Source organism: Schistocerca americana, chromosome 3 (assembly GCF_021461395.2).
Source record: "Schistocerca americana isolate TAMUIC-IGC-003095 chromosome 3, iqSchAmer2.1, whole genome shotgun sequence".
NCBI classification, from domain to species: domain Eukaryota; kingdom Metazoa; phylum Arthropoda; class Insecta; order Orthoptera; family Acrididae; genus Schistocerca; species Schistocerca americana.
The window spans coordinates 255,941,955-255,958,683 of NC_060121.1; the positions used below are offsets into that span (position 1 = coordinate 255,941,955).

Here is a 16,729-nt window from a genome sequence, read left to right on the forward strand (position 1 = left end):
TGAAACAAGAAATAACAGCAGCTATCCAAATTGTTATGCCTGATATGCTACAGAGAGTGTGGAACGAGTTGGAGTATCGGGTTGATATTGCTCGAGTGTCTGGAGGGGGCCATATTGAACATCTCTGAACTTGTTTTTGAGTGAAAAAAAACCTTTTTATATACTCTTTGTAATGATGTATAACAGAAGGTTATATTATATTTCTTTCATTAAATACACATTTTTAAAGTTATGGTATTCTTTTTGAATCACCCTGTATTATACTTAAGACTGAGTATATGAATGTAAATGGACAGCACATTGTGCTACTGTTGGTGCTGGGTTTGCTTCTCTGCCTACTATGTATTCATATCTGAAATGGATTACCATAATTTCCACATTCATTGTCATAAACTGCAACACAGTGTCTCTTGCCCTTAGATAAAGGTGGACATTATGTTCTGAGTGGACTGAGCTGATTTCTCTGCTTGGTGCAGTGTATTGTCAGAAGTTTTCTCAAGGAGTCAGAGGAGGTGATGAATTTTGCAGCTCAAATAGATCACATCTGCTCCAGTGCAGCCAAGATGCTTGTCAGTTCATCTTATAAATGGCATACTTGTTGGGTAAATGTATCTCCAGAACACAATCAAATGAAAGGACAGAGCAACCAAAGTTTTGCCACCAGTTTACAGTTTCAGTGCTGATATAAAATACTGTAAAATAACAGTTTGAAAACAAAATAGTGGGCACTATTTTCTTCTCTGTTGAGTGAATGTAAAATAATTCTAGGCCTATCAGGTTGACAAGTTGCCTCCACTGACAGCTGGATGAAACTCAGTCCAATTAGTCCATTTTCAGTGAATCATAGTTTGCAGACAAAACCCTGTATGCCTTATGCAGTATGGGGAGTTGTCTTGTGGACACTGACAGCTCACTAGTCTCAGAATGCAAACTGACTATATGACTGTTCCTGTATACACCTGTGGCCATCGTAATCTACTCATTGTGTGTCCGTAAAAATGTCATGAAAGAGCAAGATAGGATTATCATACTCATTCTTGTACTGCTCCTAATGTCAGTGTTTTTCCCCCTTTTCTGATCTCTCTTCATTAATAGTGCACATATGATAGTTATATGGAATACCTCATTTTTTATTCAAGAAGTATTTCATTAAACTTCATTATCCCAGTATTTGAATGACTCCTGAAGATAACAGTGCATTTGGTTTGTATGAAAATATTTTATTTTGAGAAATATTAATGATTTGCAGTATCTACAGATACTATGAACATAAATAGTCAATGATGCTAGAATTTTTTTTGAGATTGGCACAGTTTCTTTAAAAGACCTCATTCTCCACCTTTCAGCAAACGTTTTATTTTTTCCAAAAACTTTATATTCATATGTTATTCATATTCAAAGCTTTTGTGTTCCAGAAAGTTCCAATCTCAAAATATAATTCTTTCTAAAATTCAGTTGTCATAGTTTTGTAGATCCAATATTTATTTCCAAAAATATATACCTTTACTTACATATCCTAGTACAGTAGTTTGTTAATTATTCCAATTAGAATAATTCATTTTGTAGAAACATTCAAAATCACAATGCAGTTTAAACTGTATAGTGTCTATACTTTCACAATTTTCTATTATATGGCTATTATGTAAAGGAACTTACTTCACTGCCTATTGTATTTTTGTTCCTTTTAATTGTCATTAATATTGTGCTAATATATAGAATCAAATAGTTCAGTATTTTACCAGTTTGTAATTACTGTAATATGTGTATTTATAAACAGGCATCATGTACAAACCCTTGGTTAGTGAATATCCACTACTCAAAAGGTAAACACCTATGTAGATTTTTTATTTAAAGTGTTTAGTTAATGTGTAAAATTCTGGTAAAGCCTGCAGTGAGTATCACAACATGTATGGTTATTTTGTTGATGAATGATGGTACTTGTGAAGTGATTGAATGTTCTCCAAACTATCCAAATGAATCTGCTTAGTAAGTTACAACGGCACCAACAGTCCTCGTGGAATTGCACAAAAATTATTTCATCTCTGCAGAACCTACAGTGAAAACACTTCAGGGATCAGGTTCTTCAACCATTGGCCTATAAATCCTTTTGCTGTGGCTACTGGCTAAAATGCACTCAAACACAAACCAACTTGTCAAGGAACATTTGAAGTCCATGTTTCTACTTACTCCCCCAATTGACATAAACCCATGTCACACCAAGTAAGACTTTGATGACTTATGTGACAGCTTCCAAACAGGCACCATTGACTGCTAGGCTGCTTGCCTGTAGGAAGCTTCACATGTTTTTAGGTAAGAGCTACAGTGCTAAGTCCTCATCTGGCACATAGTTTAAACCTGCCAGGAAGTTTCAGTATTGTAGCCCTTCTCAAGATCAAAAAATATTTCTCAGGATGTTATCTGTATAGGAAAGTCATTTCAGTGACTGAAATTACTGGCTCCAGTGATTATCAAGGGTAGAATGGTTGGTTGTGAGTGAGTGCTTCCTGGATGCTAGGAGCCAAGTGAGATGCAACAACCCATGCAGTGAGGGGCTCTGGAGGCATGGTCTTTCCTCCAGACTTAGTAAAAACAACAAAATTGCAAAATTCTCGAAAATATACGATGCTTTGCTAGCCTCAGGAGATGGTTCAAGATATCCTACCTCCATGAGTCAGGAAAGTCTGATTTTATTGGTTTGATTTTATTAGAAACTGATAGGAGAATTCCTGTTGTCTTATTCCTTAGATGCCACAATATGTTGTACAGGATTTGCTTGTAGCCAGGAGCAGTTTCATGAGTCTCAGAGCTAAACTCAGCTTGCTCAGTGAGAAAAAGCAGATGTATTGTTTTCTTTTGTTGAAACAGAATGCCTATCTATCTTCTAAGAATGCTCGGTGACAGTAAGAAGCTGGATTCTGTCTTCTATGGCAGAGATTCAAAAAAATATTCACTATTGCCTAGCTGATGTGTTTGGATTTGTTTGGGAATATCCTTGTCTGAATACAGCAGTTACTGATGGTTTGCTGCGTTCACAAGAAATTTTCCTAATGATTTCCCTTACTTCTGTGCAGTTGTTATTATGTTGGCAAGAAATCTTCCTAATTATTTCCCTTACTTCTGAGCAATTATTAGAGGAAATGACAACTCAGTTTGCCATGTTTTTCAATTAAGAGCTTCTTTCACAGTGTTGACCTAAAGCAAGGATATTTCCTTATTTTTTTGTTTTGCATATTTTCACTCCTGATTCTCTTATAGCATTATTAGTATTTATTCAGCATAAGCCAGCATAAGAATATTATGTACAGTAGGTAACCCAATATCTTGTAGAGCTCTGTTTAAGGATCTTGAAATTTGCCCCCCCCCCCCCCCCCCCCCCCTCACCCCAGTACAGTTACTCCTTAATGGTATTTGTTGATAATAAAATCAATTTCACCTGATCTGTCATATGCACAGTCACAGTACAAGTTATTCAAGTACTTTTCCATACAGACTTTGCCTCCTTGTTGAGGGATTAGAGTGAAGTGATGTACATTGGTGCAATGGTGGAGTTACGTACAGTAGTGCAATGGTCTTCAACAAATTCCCATCTAACATGAAGCAACAAATTAGGAATCCCTTCCAGTTCAAAAGAAAACTGAAAGTTTGCCTCATCAGCCACTCTTCTACAAACTATCTGATTATCTAGGTTCAAGAAGTGAAAATTCCTGTTAGTTAGATGGCAAGTAGCAATCTTATTGCATTGCTGCATGAAAAGTAATAGCATTTTGTAAACAGGCCCCTGTTGTTACTGATGTAGGTAGCAATTTTATATGAAAAATAGCCATGTATTCACATAAATATTGAGCTTCCAGAAGAAGGAGACTGAAAGTTGTTGTTTGAGATAACTGAGTAAGCAACTGTTGAAATAATTTTATTCATAATTAACTAGATTTCTTTCAGAGCCTGCTCTACCTTTATGTGGATCAATATTAGGAAAGATCAAACAGTGTGGGACAGCAACAATATTATGAAAAGGATGCACTGCTACTCATTATAAAAATGACACACTGAGTTGCAGACAGGCATGTTGAAAAGACTGTTTCATATAAGCTTTTGGCCAATGCCTTGTTCCAAAAAGAAAACTGCACACACATTCACACAAGTGAGCACACCACATAAACACATGACCATCATCTCTGGACACTCCAGCCAGACTGAAATAGAACTACATTGAATGAGAGCAATAATCTGGAGCAGGACAGGGCAAGGGGTGGGATAGCAGGCTACTAGTGAAGGAAGAGCAATCAGCACTGCCTGACAGAGCATCCAGCGCACAATGAGGGTGAGGGGAGACAAACTGTAAGAAGGTGACAGGTCAGAGGGGGTGGGAAGAGTTGGGTGGAGGGTGCGGGGCAGTAAGTAACTGCAGGTTGAAGCTGGGATGACTTCAGAAATGAGAAACGTGCTGTAAGAATAACTCCCATTTTTGCAGTTCAGAACAGTTGGTGAGATCAATCTATAATTGGACAGTGGTAGTAGTGAATTCTCAATCATACTAATGGAACAACTTAATAGTTTAGGACTCCACCATTCACTAGTACGAAGATGAGTGAAAACTAGAAAATTTCAATTACAGTTAATAGAAGTTCACATAATAACTTAGCTGCTCCATATGATGAGATACTCAGCTGTTTTAGCCTCAGGGGCTGTTGCTTCAGAAAATCCCAGTGTTCAACATTGCTGATGTATTAATTTTTTAAATAAAACATGGAGTAAATCACTTTTCTTGTTTTGTATTATGCCTGATATCGATGTACTTTGATGATGTATACATCTCTTGCCAGACGGTCTACGAAAGAGTCTCACACAAACAGTTTCTGAAAGACAATAATGCAGACTCACTGACTGACTCTTTCTCTCCCTGGTACTCACTATCTCTTACTACTCTTTGACTTACTACCTCCGTGGCTCATGCACCATTTCCTGCTGTATAAAACTAAACAATTGAATACATTGTTAAAAGTAAGATTTACAAGATAACAATTAAAAGCCTTTAGGTGAATTTCGTTACTTACATAAAAAAATGGCCCACATATTGCCCTACATGTTCTGATATTCAGTTTGGAAAGGTTTACTTAATTTCATATACAATTTCAATGAGTTTTACGGTACAGCATTTTAAATTAAATTTTAGTTCATCATGAAATCACTTTGAATAAAATATTGTTAAGGGTATGATGGATAGCTCTCAAGTAGAGCTATCCTTTTAAGTAATCAAATGAATAAACATCATAGATTTTCAGAAATAGGGGAGAAGTAAATTTTCAAGAATATGTGGTGCAACATGGCTGCACAGTTCATATCACGAAACTTTCAAAGTTACACTCCTGGAAATTGAAATAAGAACACCGTGAATTCATTGTCCCAGGAAGGGGAAACTTTATTGACACATTCCTGGGGTCAGATACATCACATGATCACACTGACAGAACCACAGGCACATAGACACAGGCAACAGAGCATGCACAATGTCGGCACTAGTACAGCGTATATCCACCTTTCGCAGCAATGCAGGCTGCTATTCTCCCATGGAGACGATCGTAGAGATGCTGGATGTAGTCCTGTGGAACGGCTTGCCATGCCATTTCCACCTGGCGCCTCAGTTGGACCAGCGTTCATACTGGACGTGCAGACCGCGTGAGACGACGCTTCATCCAGTCTCAAACATGCTCAATGGGGGACAGATCCGGAGATCTTGCTGGCCAGGGTAGTTGACTTACACCTTCTAGAGCACGTTGGGTGGCACAGGATACATGCGGACGTGCATTGTCCTGTTGGAACAGCAAGTTCCCTTGCCAGTCTGAGAATGGTAGAACGATGGGTTCGATGACGGTTTGGATGTACCGTGCACTATTCAGTGTCCCCTCGACGATCGCCAGTGGTGTACGGCCAGTGTAGGATATCGCTCCCCACACCATGATGCCGGGTGTTGGCCCTGTGTGCCTCGGTCGTATGCAGTCCTGATTGTGGCGCTCACCTGCACGGCGCCAAACACGCATACGACCATCATTGGCACCAAGGCAGAAGCGACTCTCATTGCTGAAGACGACACGTCTCCATTCGTCCCTCCATTCACACCTGTCGCGACACCACTGGAGGCGGGCTGCACGATGTTGGGGCGTGAGCGGAAGACAGCCTAACGGTGTGCGGGACCGTAGCCCAGCTTCATGGAGACGGTTGCGAATGGTCCTCGCCGATACCCCAGGAGCAACAGTGTCCCTAATTTATTGGGAAGTGGCGGTGTGGTCCCCTACGGCACTGCGTAGGATCCTACGGTCTTGGCGTGCATCCGTGCATCGCTGCGGTCCGGTCCCAGGTCAACGGGCACGTGCACCTTCCGCCGACCACTGGCGACAACATCGATGTACTGTGGAGACCTCACGCCCCACGTGTTGAGCAATTCGGCGGTACGTCCACCCGGCCTCCCGCATGCCCACTATACGCCCTCGCTCAAAGTCCGTCAACTGCACATACGGTTCACGTCCCCGCTGTCGCGGCATGCTACCAGTGTTAAAGACTGCGATGGAGCTCCGTATGCCACGGCAAACTGGCTGACACTGACGGCGGCGGTGCACAAATGCTGCGCAGCTAGCGCCATTCGACGGCCAACACCGCGGTTCCTGGTGTGTCCGCTGTGCCGTGCGTGTGATCATTGCTTGTACAGCCCTCTCGCAGTGTCCGGAGCAAGTATGGTGGGTCTGACACACCGGTGTCAATGTGTTCTTTTTTCCATTTCCAGGAGTGTAGATTACAAACAAATGGATTACTCCCCTTGGTTGCTAATATCAATCAGGTAACATATTAATGTGAAATTTAATCTGAGGTAGTAAACTCATTTGTACTATTTTTTTAAAGGACAGTTTACTTCTGGAACTGGGTATAGACATACCAGTATAAAGTCCAGAAAGTTAAAAATTCAAGCTAAATTGATCTCTTCAGAGAATGTTGACATGAGGAAGGAATTTCAGATATGGATGTGAATGTAGTCCCATTTCTATCACAACACTGACCATCTGGACCTCCTGTCCACCACCAGTTTGTGTGAACTTTGAAGATGCGAGTTATACTTACAATACATTCTCCACTCTTGAAATCATCCTGGCCTCAACATATAGTAACTTACTATCTGTACACCCTCTCCCTAACTGTTTCCACCCCCTCTGTCCTGTCACATCCCTACAATTAGCCTCCCCCTCACCCTCACTGTTCACTGTTCTCTGCTGGCGCACTCACCAGTCTTTTGCCCTTCTCTGCTCCTTTCCACATCTTATTTTCTCCCCCTCTCCCTCCTCCTGACATTATGTCTTTCAGGCCTGTCCTGCCATCTCTAATCAATGCATGCTCCACCAGTGAGCACCAATTCCTCTTCTACACATACCATGCAGTCCCTCCCCTTTCCCCGCCCCACTCCAGAATGCTGCTCATTTGACATGTTTCTGGATGGAGCAGCTAGAGATAGCAGTCACGTGACTGTGAGGTGTATACTTGCTTGTGAGAATGTGTATGCATTTTCCTTTTCTGAAGAAGGCTTAGTCTGAAAGCTCAAATGTAATAGTCTCTCCATTGTGCATGTTTGCAACTCAGTGTGTCATCTTTACAGTGTGTAGCAATCTACCCTTTTCCTTGTGTGAGGAAAGAGTTACTGGAGTATAAATCATTAACCATTTCCCATGTAGCAGTTTCTGAAAGGGTAGAGGAGCAGAGGGACAAACTCAGTTTTAGAATGTCTTTATTGCAGTGCTGCGAGAAAACATAAAACTGGGATATTTGATTTGATCTGATTTATTTATTCATCCAGGGATCATCTCATAATGATACAGAATTTCTCATCATAAGATAATAAAAATAAATAGCTCAAAATATACATACACATGGAATATATAAGTAGGATTTTATGGGGATGGGGCAGATGCTCAGCCATGGCCTTGCTGAAGGAACCATCCTGGCATTTTCTTGAATTGATTTATAGAAATCACAGAAAATGTAAAGAAGTTGGATTAACATAGCAAACTCAATCCTCTCAAATATGAAATCAGTGTCTTAACAACTGTAGTGTCTCATTTGATTAGTCCCTGTGTTTGGAGAACTGACTCCACGACCATAAACTTGCAACTACGCACCATGCACATCTTCATGTCCTGCCCTGAGTCTGCCTGAAAAACTGAGTCTGCATCTCCCTCATAATGAGTGAGGTTTTGAACTCAGGAGAATGACGAAGCATTGGTATCATGCACTATAGATCTTAGCACATGATTTTCTTATAAATGCAGTACATTGTGATCATGTACTGAAATTCGACAGGGTGTTGTAGTTGTCCCCATTCATTATTAGCCACTGCTGCAAGTCCGCCAAGTAATCATTAGTTATATAGTGTGCATAACTCATGAATACTGTTTTAGCTGCCTTTTTAAATGGATGTACAAGGTGCGGCTAGAAAAAAACCGGACTGATGCTGGAAAAAACATTTATTTACAATTTCATGTTATCTCCTTCAATGTACTCTCCTCCTCGGTCTCTACACCGCTCCATACGAATTTTCCACTGTGCATAGCAATGCTGCAGATCATTTTCGGTAAGTCCATACATTACTTCCGTCGCTTTTTCTTTTACTGCTTCAACAGTCTCAAATCTGGTTCCTTTCAAAGCTGACTTGACTTTAGGGAAAAGAAAAAAGTCACAGGGGGCCAAATCAGGTGAGTAGGGTGGATGATCTAAGATGGGAATGTTGTGTTTTGCCAAAAACGTCTTCACTGACAATGCACTGTGAGCTGGGGCATTGTCTTGGTGAAGGATCCATGACTTTTTTCTCCACAAATCGTTCCGGTTTCTCCGTACTCGCTCACGTAGGGTAGCCAGGACGCTAATGTAGTAATGCTGATTCACTGTTTGTCCCTCTGGTACCCAATCAATGTGCACAATCCCTTTGATGTCAAAAAAAAACAATCATCATTGCCTTGAATTTCGATTTTGACATTCGTGCTTTTTTTTGTTGTGGAGAACCAGGAGTTTTCCAATGCATCGATTGGCGTTTAGTTTCGGGATCGTAAGTAAAAAACCACGATTCATCGCAAGTGGGATCACTTTCAATGTTTTCCAGGATGTCAGAACAAATCATTCTTCGGCGTTCCTTCTGTTCAATTGTGAGACACTTTGGAACCATTTTTGAACACACTTTGTTCATGTTGAAACTTTCATGAAGAATCTGCCTAACACTTTCCTTCTCAACTCCTGTTAACTCAGACACTGCTCTGATTGTTAAACGGCGATCTTGTCGAACAAGTTTACCGATTTTTTCAATGTTTGCATCAGTTTTTGCTGACAATGGTCTGCCAGTGCGAGTGTCATCACTGGTATCTTCGCGGCCATCTTTAAATCGTTTAAACCACTCAAACACTTGTGTTCGCGATAAACAATCATCGCCGTACACTTGTTGTAACATTACAAACGTTTCACTTGCAGATTTTCCTAGTTTGAAACAAAATTTGACGTTAACACGCTGTTCTTTCTGTACACTCAACATTTTCCGATGCATAGACAAAATGTCAACTACTTAAAACAGATGCCACGGGCAGACTGAGTGCAGGAGGCAGATGAAACTCGAGCAGTAGGCGGAGCGAGAGTCACGTGACAGGCCACGCGACTTTCAGCCTTATTGCATTCGTTTTATTGTTTCACCAGTACTAGTCCGGTTTTTTTCTAGCCACACCTCGTATTTTAGTAATCTTTTTCATATACTTGGGCAACTTGTTATACAATTTTATTCCCTTAAAGAAACTGCAGTTTTGAGTTTTCTGTTTGTTTTTCCTATGCAAGTGCAAACTGGTTCTTGTTCCACATTTCTATATAGAACTATTAGTGAAAGACTTAGTAACATTTTTCCTGATTGGAACAATAGATTGGCAGTTGTACTCACTTTGTGTGGAAAGGATACCCAGTTTTTTAAATAGTTCCTTAGAATGAGCCTGCCTGCTATTTCTAGTTATTATTCTTATTGTTTTCTTCTACAGTTTCAAAAACTGTATCCATGTTTTGTGCGTTTGATACTCAGAAAAGAATACCATAGCTAAGAAGCGAATGTATATTTGAATAGTAAGTCACCACAAGACACTGGCTGCTACAAACTGGTGACAGAATAGCATTATATGCTGGTTACATTCTTTTTGCCAGTGTCTATGAGTGTTCATTCCATGTTAACTGATGATCAGTATTCATTCCTAAAAATTTTGTCTTTTTTTTGTCATCTTGTAAACATCCTTTGAAGTTTTATCTGCATTTTCTATTTGGAGAATCTGTGTTTTATCAGTGAATATGATTTTTCTGTCATCAGCAAAAAGAATTTTTTCTCCATGTCATACACTATGTGTAAAGGTATTGATACATATTAAGAACCAGGGGTGCCTACTTATAAAAAATATTGGGGAGGCCCATACTGGGGGTCTTGCCCTGGTAAATTTTTTAAAATTTTAGTTGAAAAATAGTAAGTTTTAAAGTTTTTTAAGGCATTTTAGAGTCATAAGATCAACATTAGAACCCCAAAAACTGTACTCTTGATAACTCGACACTCCAGGAAACTCGACAAGCCTGACACATTTTTTAGCTTTGAAAAAAGAAACAAAACATAAACACGCATGGTATTTTCATGAAAAGCTAATTTAATTTACAGTAATAATCATGGTTATACACTATTGCAGAGCAGTGAATATATAGCTCTGAAAAGACTGAAATTATATTTAAACAAATCCTAAATTGTCATTAAAAGAATGAAACATAAAATATTGCTGTTGCACAGTAATAGCACTTTGATTAATAAGTGAAATAGCTAATGTAAGCTTACTTTGAATAAGGCTCGGGGTTCATTAAATAAAAATAATATCTCAAAGCCAATGCTTTAATACAGTTAATGAAGTTAATACAGTATGCCTAATACTTCCAGTCAAAAAGTATGTAAAAAGCGGGTTTTAATTGGGTCTTACACCCTAAAAATATTTAAGTATTCGAAAATAACTAATACAGTACTATAGTAATATAGTAATACAGTACTAAACTAGTACTAATAATTCAAAACTGAAAATTTAACATTATGTATGTATTTCATTCACTATTTTATTAAAAAAATAATATTGGTCTAAATGCCATTGTTAGGGCTAGAGTGTCTTTAGAAAGGTCCAAATGTCAACCATCTGACTGGATTACTGAATATGAAGTCATTGATGACTGGTCGGATATCCTATTCATCCAAAACATCTCAGAGGGCATGAAGAACAGCCAAGTTGTTCAATTGCTTCTGTCCCATTGTTGATAGGAGATATGACTGCAGATGTCTAAGAAGAATAGATGACCATTCTGCTGTTGCAGTCATGATTGGAGCTATTTGGAGAAGCTTAATGCACTTCACTAGTTCACATAACATTTCTATAACTGCAGGCTCTTGTGTAATGTACTTTCTTACATCATGCATGTTTTTTAAGACCAGTAGTTTTTTTATTAGCGATATTGGCTAACATATTCAAGTGTAAGCACAGTCTCTCAATGTATAGGTCATTTTTCAAAAACTCAGTTGATTTTTCAAATTTGTTTCACCTCTGTCTACTAAAAGCAAGCACTCTTGTTCAACTGCAATGACTGGTGTGAGTCCAGTTGAAGCAAAGCGCTCAATAATGCAAGATTGCACCATTTCACAAACTTAAATTGTAAGTAGCTTTGTAGTATACCTTTGGGGTTTTGAAAGTGTGTGGTGAACTGGCTTCATTGTTTTCATACTACTTGGTATACTACGATTCTGAGGAAGCAAAGGATAATCAACTTGTGAAGGTTTTTCTTTTAAACACAGTTCCCAAAAGTGTTCAAAACTAACACATCTTCCATTCATTATACAAATCAAGCCCTCATATATTTTTTCCAGATTAGCAACACTTAGATGAGGGCATTGAATTTTTTTCATTGACATCCTCAGCTGGGTTCATTGCATGACAATTATGCTGTAAAAAGAAATAAGTCTTGAATTGTAACTTTGACTTAGGGTAGCCTGCACATTAGTAACCTGCTTCTGTTTTGCCCTCTGCAGAAAATATTTCAAAAAACTCTAGAAGTTCTTCAAATTTTTTCAGTATTCTCAAGATACTAGAAGCTCACATAGTCCATCGAGTTGGGCAAAGGGGTCGTAGACCAGCTCGGTCGTTGGCGTTCTCACAGCGTATGCTTCTGAAAAGTCCCATCCTTTTGTTGGATTCCCTCATAGATGTAAGATGGCAGAGACTGACTACAACTGCTGAGTCTAAACTGCGAGCAGTGCAGTGCACATAACGGGCTTTTGGTTGAAAATCCAAAACTAACTTTTTTAGTCCTTTGAAGTTCTCTCTCATATTCAAGGCACCATCATAGCACTGTCCTCTTAAGTTATCCATTGACAAATCAAGATGAGCAAAAATGTCTTTTAAAATACTAAACAGAGTTTGTGATTCAGTGTTGGGGGTCTTGTACAAGCCAATTACGTCTTTGTTGATGATTAAGAAATCATTGACAGTACGAATACAAAATGACACTTGTTTGTGAATTGGAGAATCACTTGTTTTGTCAACCACAATAGAAAAATGTTCAGTCGTATTGATTGATGCCAATACCTTTCTCAACACAGACTTTCCTAGTAGATCAATGATCTCAATTTGAATATCGTGGGATGTCTACTTATACCCTAAATGTCCTAACCAATTTTTAAACTCAGGTATGACATTCTTTCGGAGTTCCAACCATTGAAACTCTTCATGCCCTGTAATTGCTAGTCTTTGTCAGTATAGAAATTGCACGGCAGTAAAAATTGTCTCAAGAGCTAAACAGCCTTTCTTCATATTACTATCTAACTGTTCATTCAGTTGGGAGGCCACTCTTCAGTGAGTGATAGAATTTAGTTTCAGACCACTTTCTTTATGCATAAACGTATTTTCATGAAGACAGAATTTTTCTAAAGCCTTTTTCCATTTAGAAAACCCTACCGAAGTAAATGTATCTTCTTTTCTTGAGGAAAATTGTAAAAGATTTTTAGCATCTGCCTCTTTGCAGGCTTTGCAAAAAACTTTTTCAGTAGATGCTTCATATTCTATCCATGTATATCTGATCAACCAAGACTTCTGAAATGGTCTTCCCTTACCGGATTGTCCAAGTTTTGGCTGTGAATGGTTCTCGCCTGAAGATGATGAAGCAATTGACGACACAATAATTGTTAGAGTTTGACTTGCAGTATCTTCAAATTCCAAGCACGCCTTTTTTGTAACAAATTTATCCATTTCAAACTTAATTCACAATACACTGAGAGACTAAAGTAAACAAATAAAATATAGTCATATAAAATAGTCCACTAGACACTGAAGTTGGAACACTAAACACATCTGCAGTATTCACTGAATGAAACCATCCACACTGAATGACTGTGACAGCAGGTGGGCTTTTATAGCTGCAGTGTCATAATGTCTTGAAGAGTCAAGCCGAGGTGGAGGGTCGCAGGTTCTTCTGTTCCAGTCCATTTGATGTCACCGCGGCCGCAGCGCTGGCCCGCCGGCGCCAGACTTTATCCAAAGGTTTGCACACCGGGACAAATTCTAAGTGTGCCCGCAGCACTGTAACACTGTAACACTATCATGATTCACACCACTCATTTTCAGTTAACCTGCTTACTACCATAATAATTATTTGTTTTAACTCATTACTGAATGTATTTTAAAAGGTAACAATTGTCAAACAAGAAAAATAAAAAATTCCAACATAATTTTGTGATATTACAAAGTATAATGTTACTAATAATTTTCATAAACTATTGGTGGGGCTCTGCCCCCCCCCCCCCCCCCCCACCCGAAACGAACTTTTGAGGGAACTCGGGTTCCCTCAGGCCCCATGGAGTCAGCGCCTGTGTTAAGAACAGAACTGAAATGAACACACTATCCTGAGGCACAGCTTGTTTATATAATTCTTGTCTGACAATTGCTTTACTAAAAATTTATCATCAACAGACAGATGAAACAGCTCTACCTTTTGCACCCTGTTTTCCGTGTAAAACTGGAACCACTCATTTGTCAATTTCTGTGGATTTTTGATTATTCTATCCCCATCTTTGATTTGTCTGTTATTATTCTTGTGTTGTCTTTTCCTGTGATATCACAAACTAACTTTATTTTATTTTCTGCATTATATATTAATTTGTCATTAAATTATTTTTTTGCAGCAATCCATACCGTCCTGTATATCTTTTTGTACCTATGATTGTAATCTAAGGTCTGTGTATTATTGTAGTGCTTTTGTAACAAAGTGAGAAATGTTAGTCCCTGGGGCAACTTTCTAGTATCTGCTATTATCCGTTTATTCTCCTTAGCTGCTGCTGTTGAAGTGGCTATTTTTGGCTCCTCAAAAATTAATTTAAACAACATGGAGAATTTAGGTAACTCATCATCTACATTGCTTTCCATATACACTGCATCCCAAGTTTGATTTGCTAATATCCTAGACAAACTGTGAGTATGACATTCTCTTGTAGGCCTGCTGTTTTGTGGGCTTCATGAAGTTTATCTTGAGCCAAGATCTTCCATAAATACTTTACAGCTTTCACTGTTGATATCCGTAAGGTACACGGTCGAAGACTGACAGTAAACTTTCTGATAACCAGTAGCAGCATTTAATACTTGTGGCACACCAAAAGTGATCAAAATTATTAGGAAATCAGTACTAATTGTATCCTCAACACTTGTGATAATATTCCTGTCTCTACATATTATTATTTTACTTTTGAACACACAGCCTATAGAATGTATTTTATTGTATATACCAACAAACATACATTTTGAAAGTCTCTTAAATTACAACTTTTATAACTGGATATTACTTTCTCCACCAAAAGGAATGAGTGATGTGACACTGGACTCATATTTGGGAGGACAGCAGTCCAGATCCTTGTCCATTTTGGTTTACCATACTTTCCATATAAAAGAAAAATTCCAGGATTGTTTCTTTGAAAAAGACACAGTATATTTCCTTCCCTGTCCTTCCTTCTTTGTGCTCCATCTCTAAAGAGCTCATTGTGGATGCAACATTGTACCCTAATGTTATTACTTTTCTTTTTGAGAAAAAAAGGAGGGTGGGAAAAATGTTGTAATGGATGTAAAAATGAAGTGGAACAAACACGTAGAATCTCAGGACAGAGAGGGAGAATATGGTTCAGTGAGAGGGACCAACAATGACAAAAATATACGAAAAACTTACAATTTCTATCTTATCCAGTGCTCTTGTGTCACCATGAACAAGGGAATTTATGTGACTTTCCTACATAATCTCAGATTAGTCTTGCTTTCTCCAACCATTTCCTCCCTTCTACCAGATGAAGCAACCTTTGGTTCCAAAGATTAGCAATTCTAAGATTTTTTTGTTTCTGCCTTTATCATTTACTATTATTTACATTTTATGTGATTGAATTTTTATCTTGGAAATAATTACCTTATAAATATAATACACATGTAAATTCTAGTACTGAAGCAGTTTTATACACAGCCAGTTTCATTTGTTACTTAAGTAAATGATTTACTACAAAGCAGTAATCCACAAGATAGGTTGCTTCTGTTTCATTTTCAGATTTTCAACATCTATCTAGTATGTGTTGGTCTACTGTATTTTGTCTTCTTATATATTGACATAACATGCTACACAAGGAAAGAAAAGGCAAAAACATGTGTAAGTCCTGGTAAGTGGTAATACAACTTTTAATGTATTAGCAAGGCTTGAGTGAAACATATAATTAGATTTATGTAATAAATTTTCTGCCAAACATCTAATATGTGTCTAATTCATGTAGGTAAATGTCGGTTGGTTACATAAGGTAAAGTTAGATCAATAGATATATATCCATCACCATCAACATAACTTAATTTCTCTCTCTCTCTCTCTCTCTCTCCTCTCTCTCTCTCTCTCTCTCTCTCTCTCTCTCTCTCTCTCTGATTTACTACAAAGCAGTAATCCACAAGATAGGTTGCTTCTGTTTCATTTTCAGATTTTCAACATCTATCTAGTATGTGTTGGTCTACTGTATTTTGTCTTCTTATATATTGACATAACATGCTACACAAGGAAAGAAAAGGCAAAAACATGTGTAAGTCCTGGTAAGTGGTAATACAACTTTTAATGTATTAGCAAGGCTTGAGTGAAACATATAATTAGATTTATGTAATAAATTTTCTGCCAAACATCTAATATGTGTCTAATTCATGTAGGTAAATGTCGGTTGGTTACATAAGGTAAAGTTAGATCAATAGATATATATCCATCACCGAGAGAGAGAGAGAGAGAGAGAGAGAGAGAGAGAGAGAGAGAGAGAGAGGAGAGAGAGAGAGAGAGAGAGAGAAATTAAGTTTTGATGGTGATGGATATATATCTATTGATCTAACTTTACCTTATGTAACCAACCGACATTTACCTACATGAATTAGACACATATTAGATGTTTGGCAGAAAATTTATTACATAAATCTAATTATATGTTTCACTCAAGCCTTGCTAATACATTAAAAGTTGTATTACCACTTACCAGGACTTACACATGTTTTTGCCTTTTCTTTCCTTGTGTAGCATGTTATGTCAATATATAAGAAGACAAAATACAGTAGACCAACACATACTAGATAGATGTTGAAAATCTGAAAATGAAACAGAAGCAACC

The 16,729-nt window shown here is 38.2% G+C and overlaps 1 protein-coding gene across 1 annotated transcript in view; it reads left to right on the forward strand.

The window, feature by feature from the left end:
- The window catches only part of LOC124606004, a 213,944-nt gene that overhangs the window by 129,883 nt on the left and 67,332 nt on the right, over window positions 1–16,729 (forward strand). Inside the window, exon 9 of the mRNA XM_047137966.1 lies at window positions 15,649–15,745. Coding sequence (XP_046993922.1) covers window positions 15,649–15,745 — 97 coding nt within the window. The remainder of the gene's footprint in view (window positions 1–15,648; window positions 15,746–16,729) is intronic.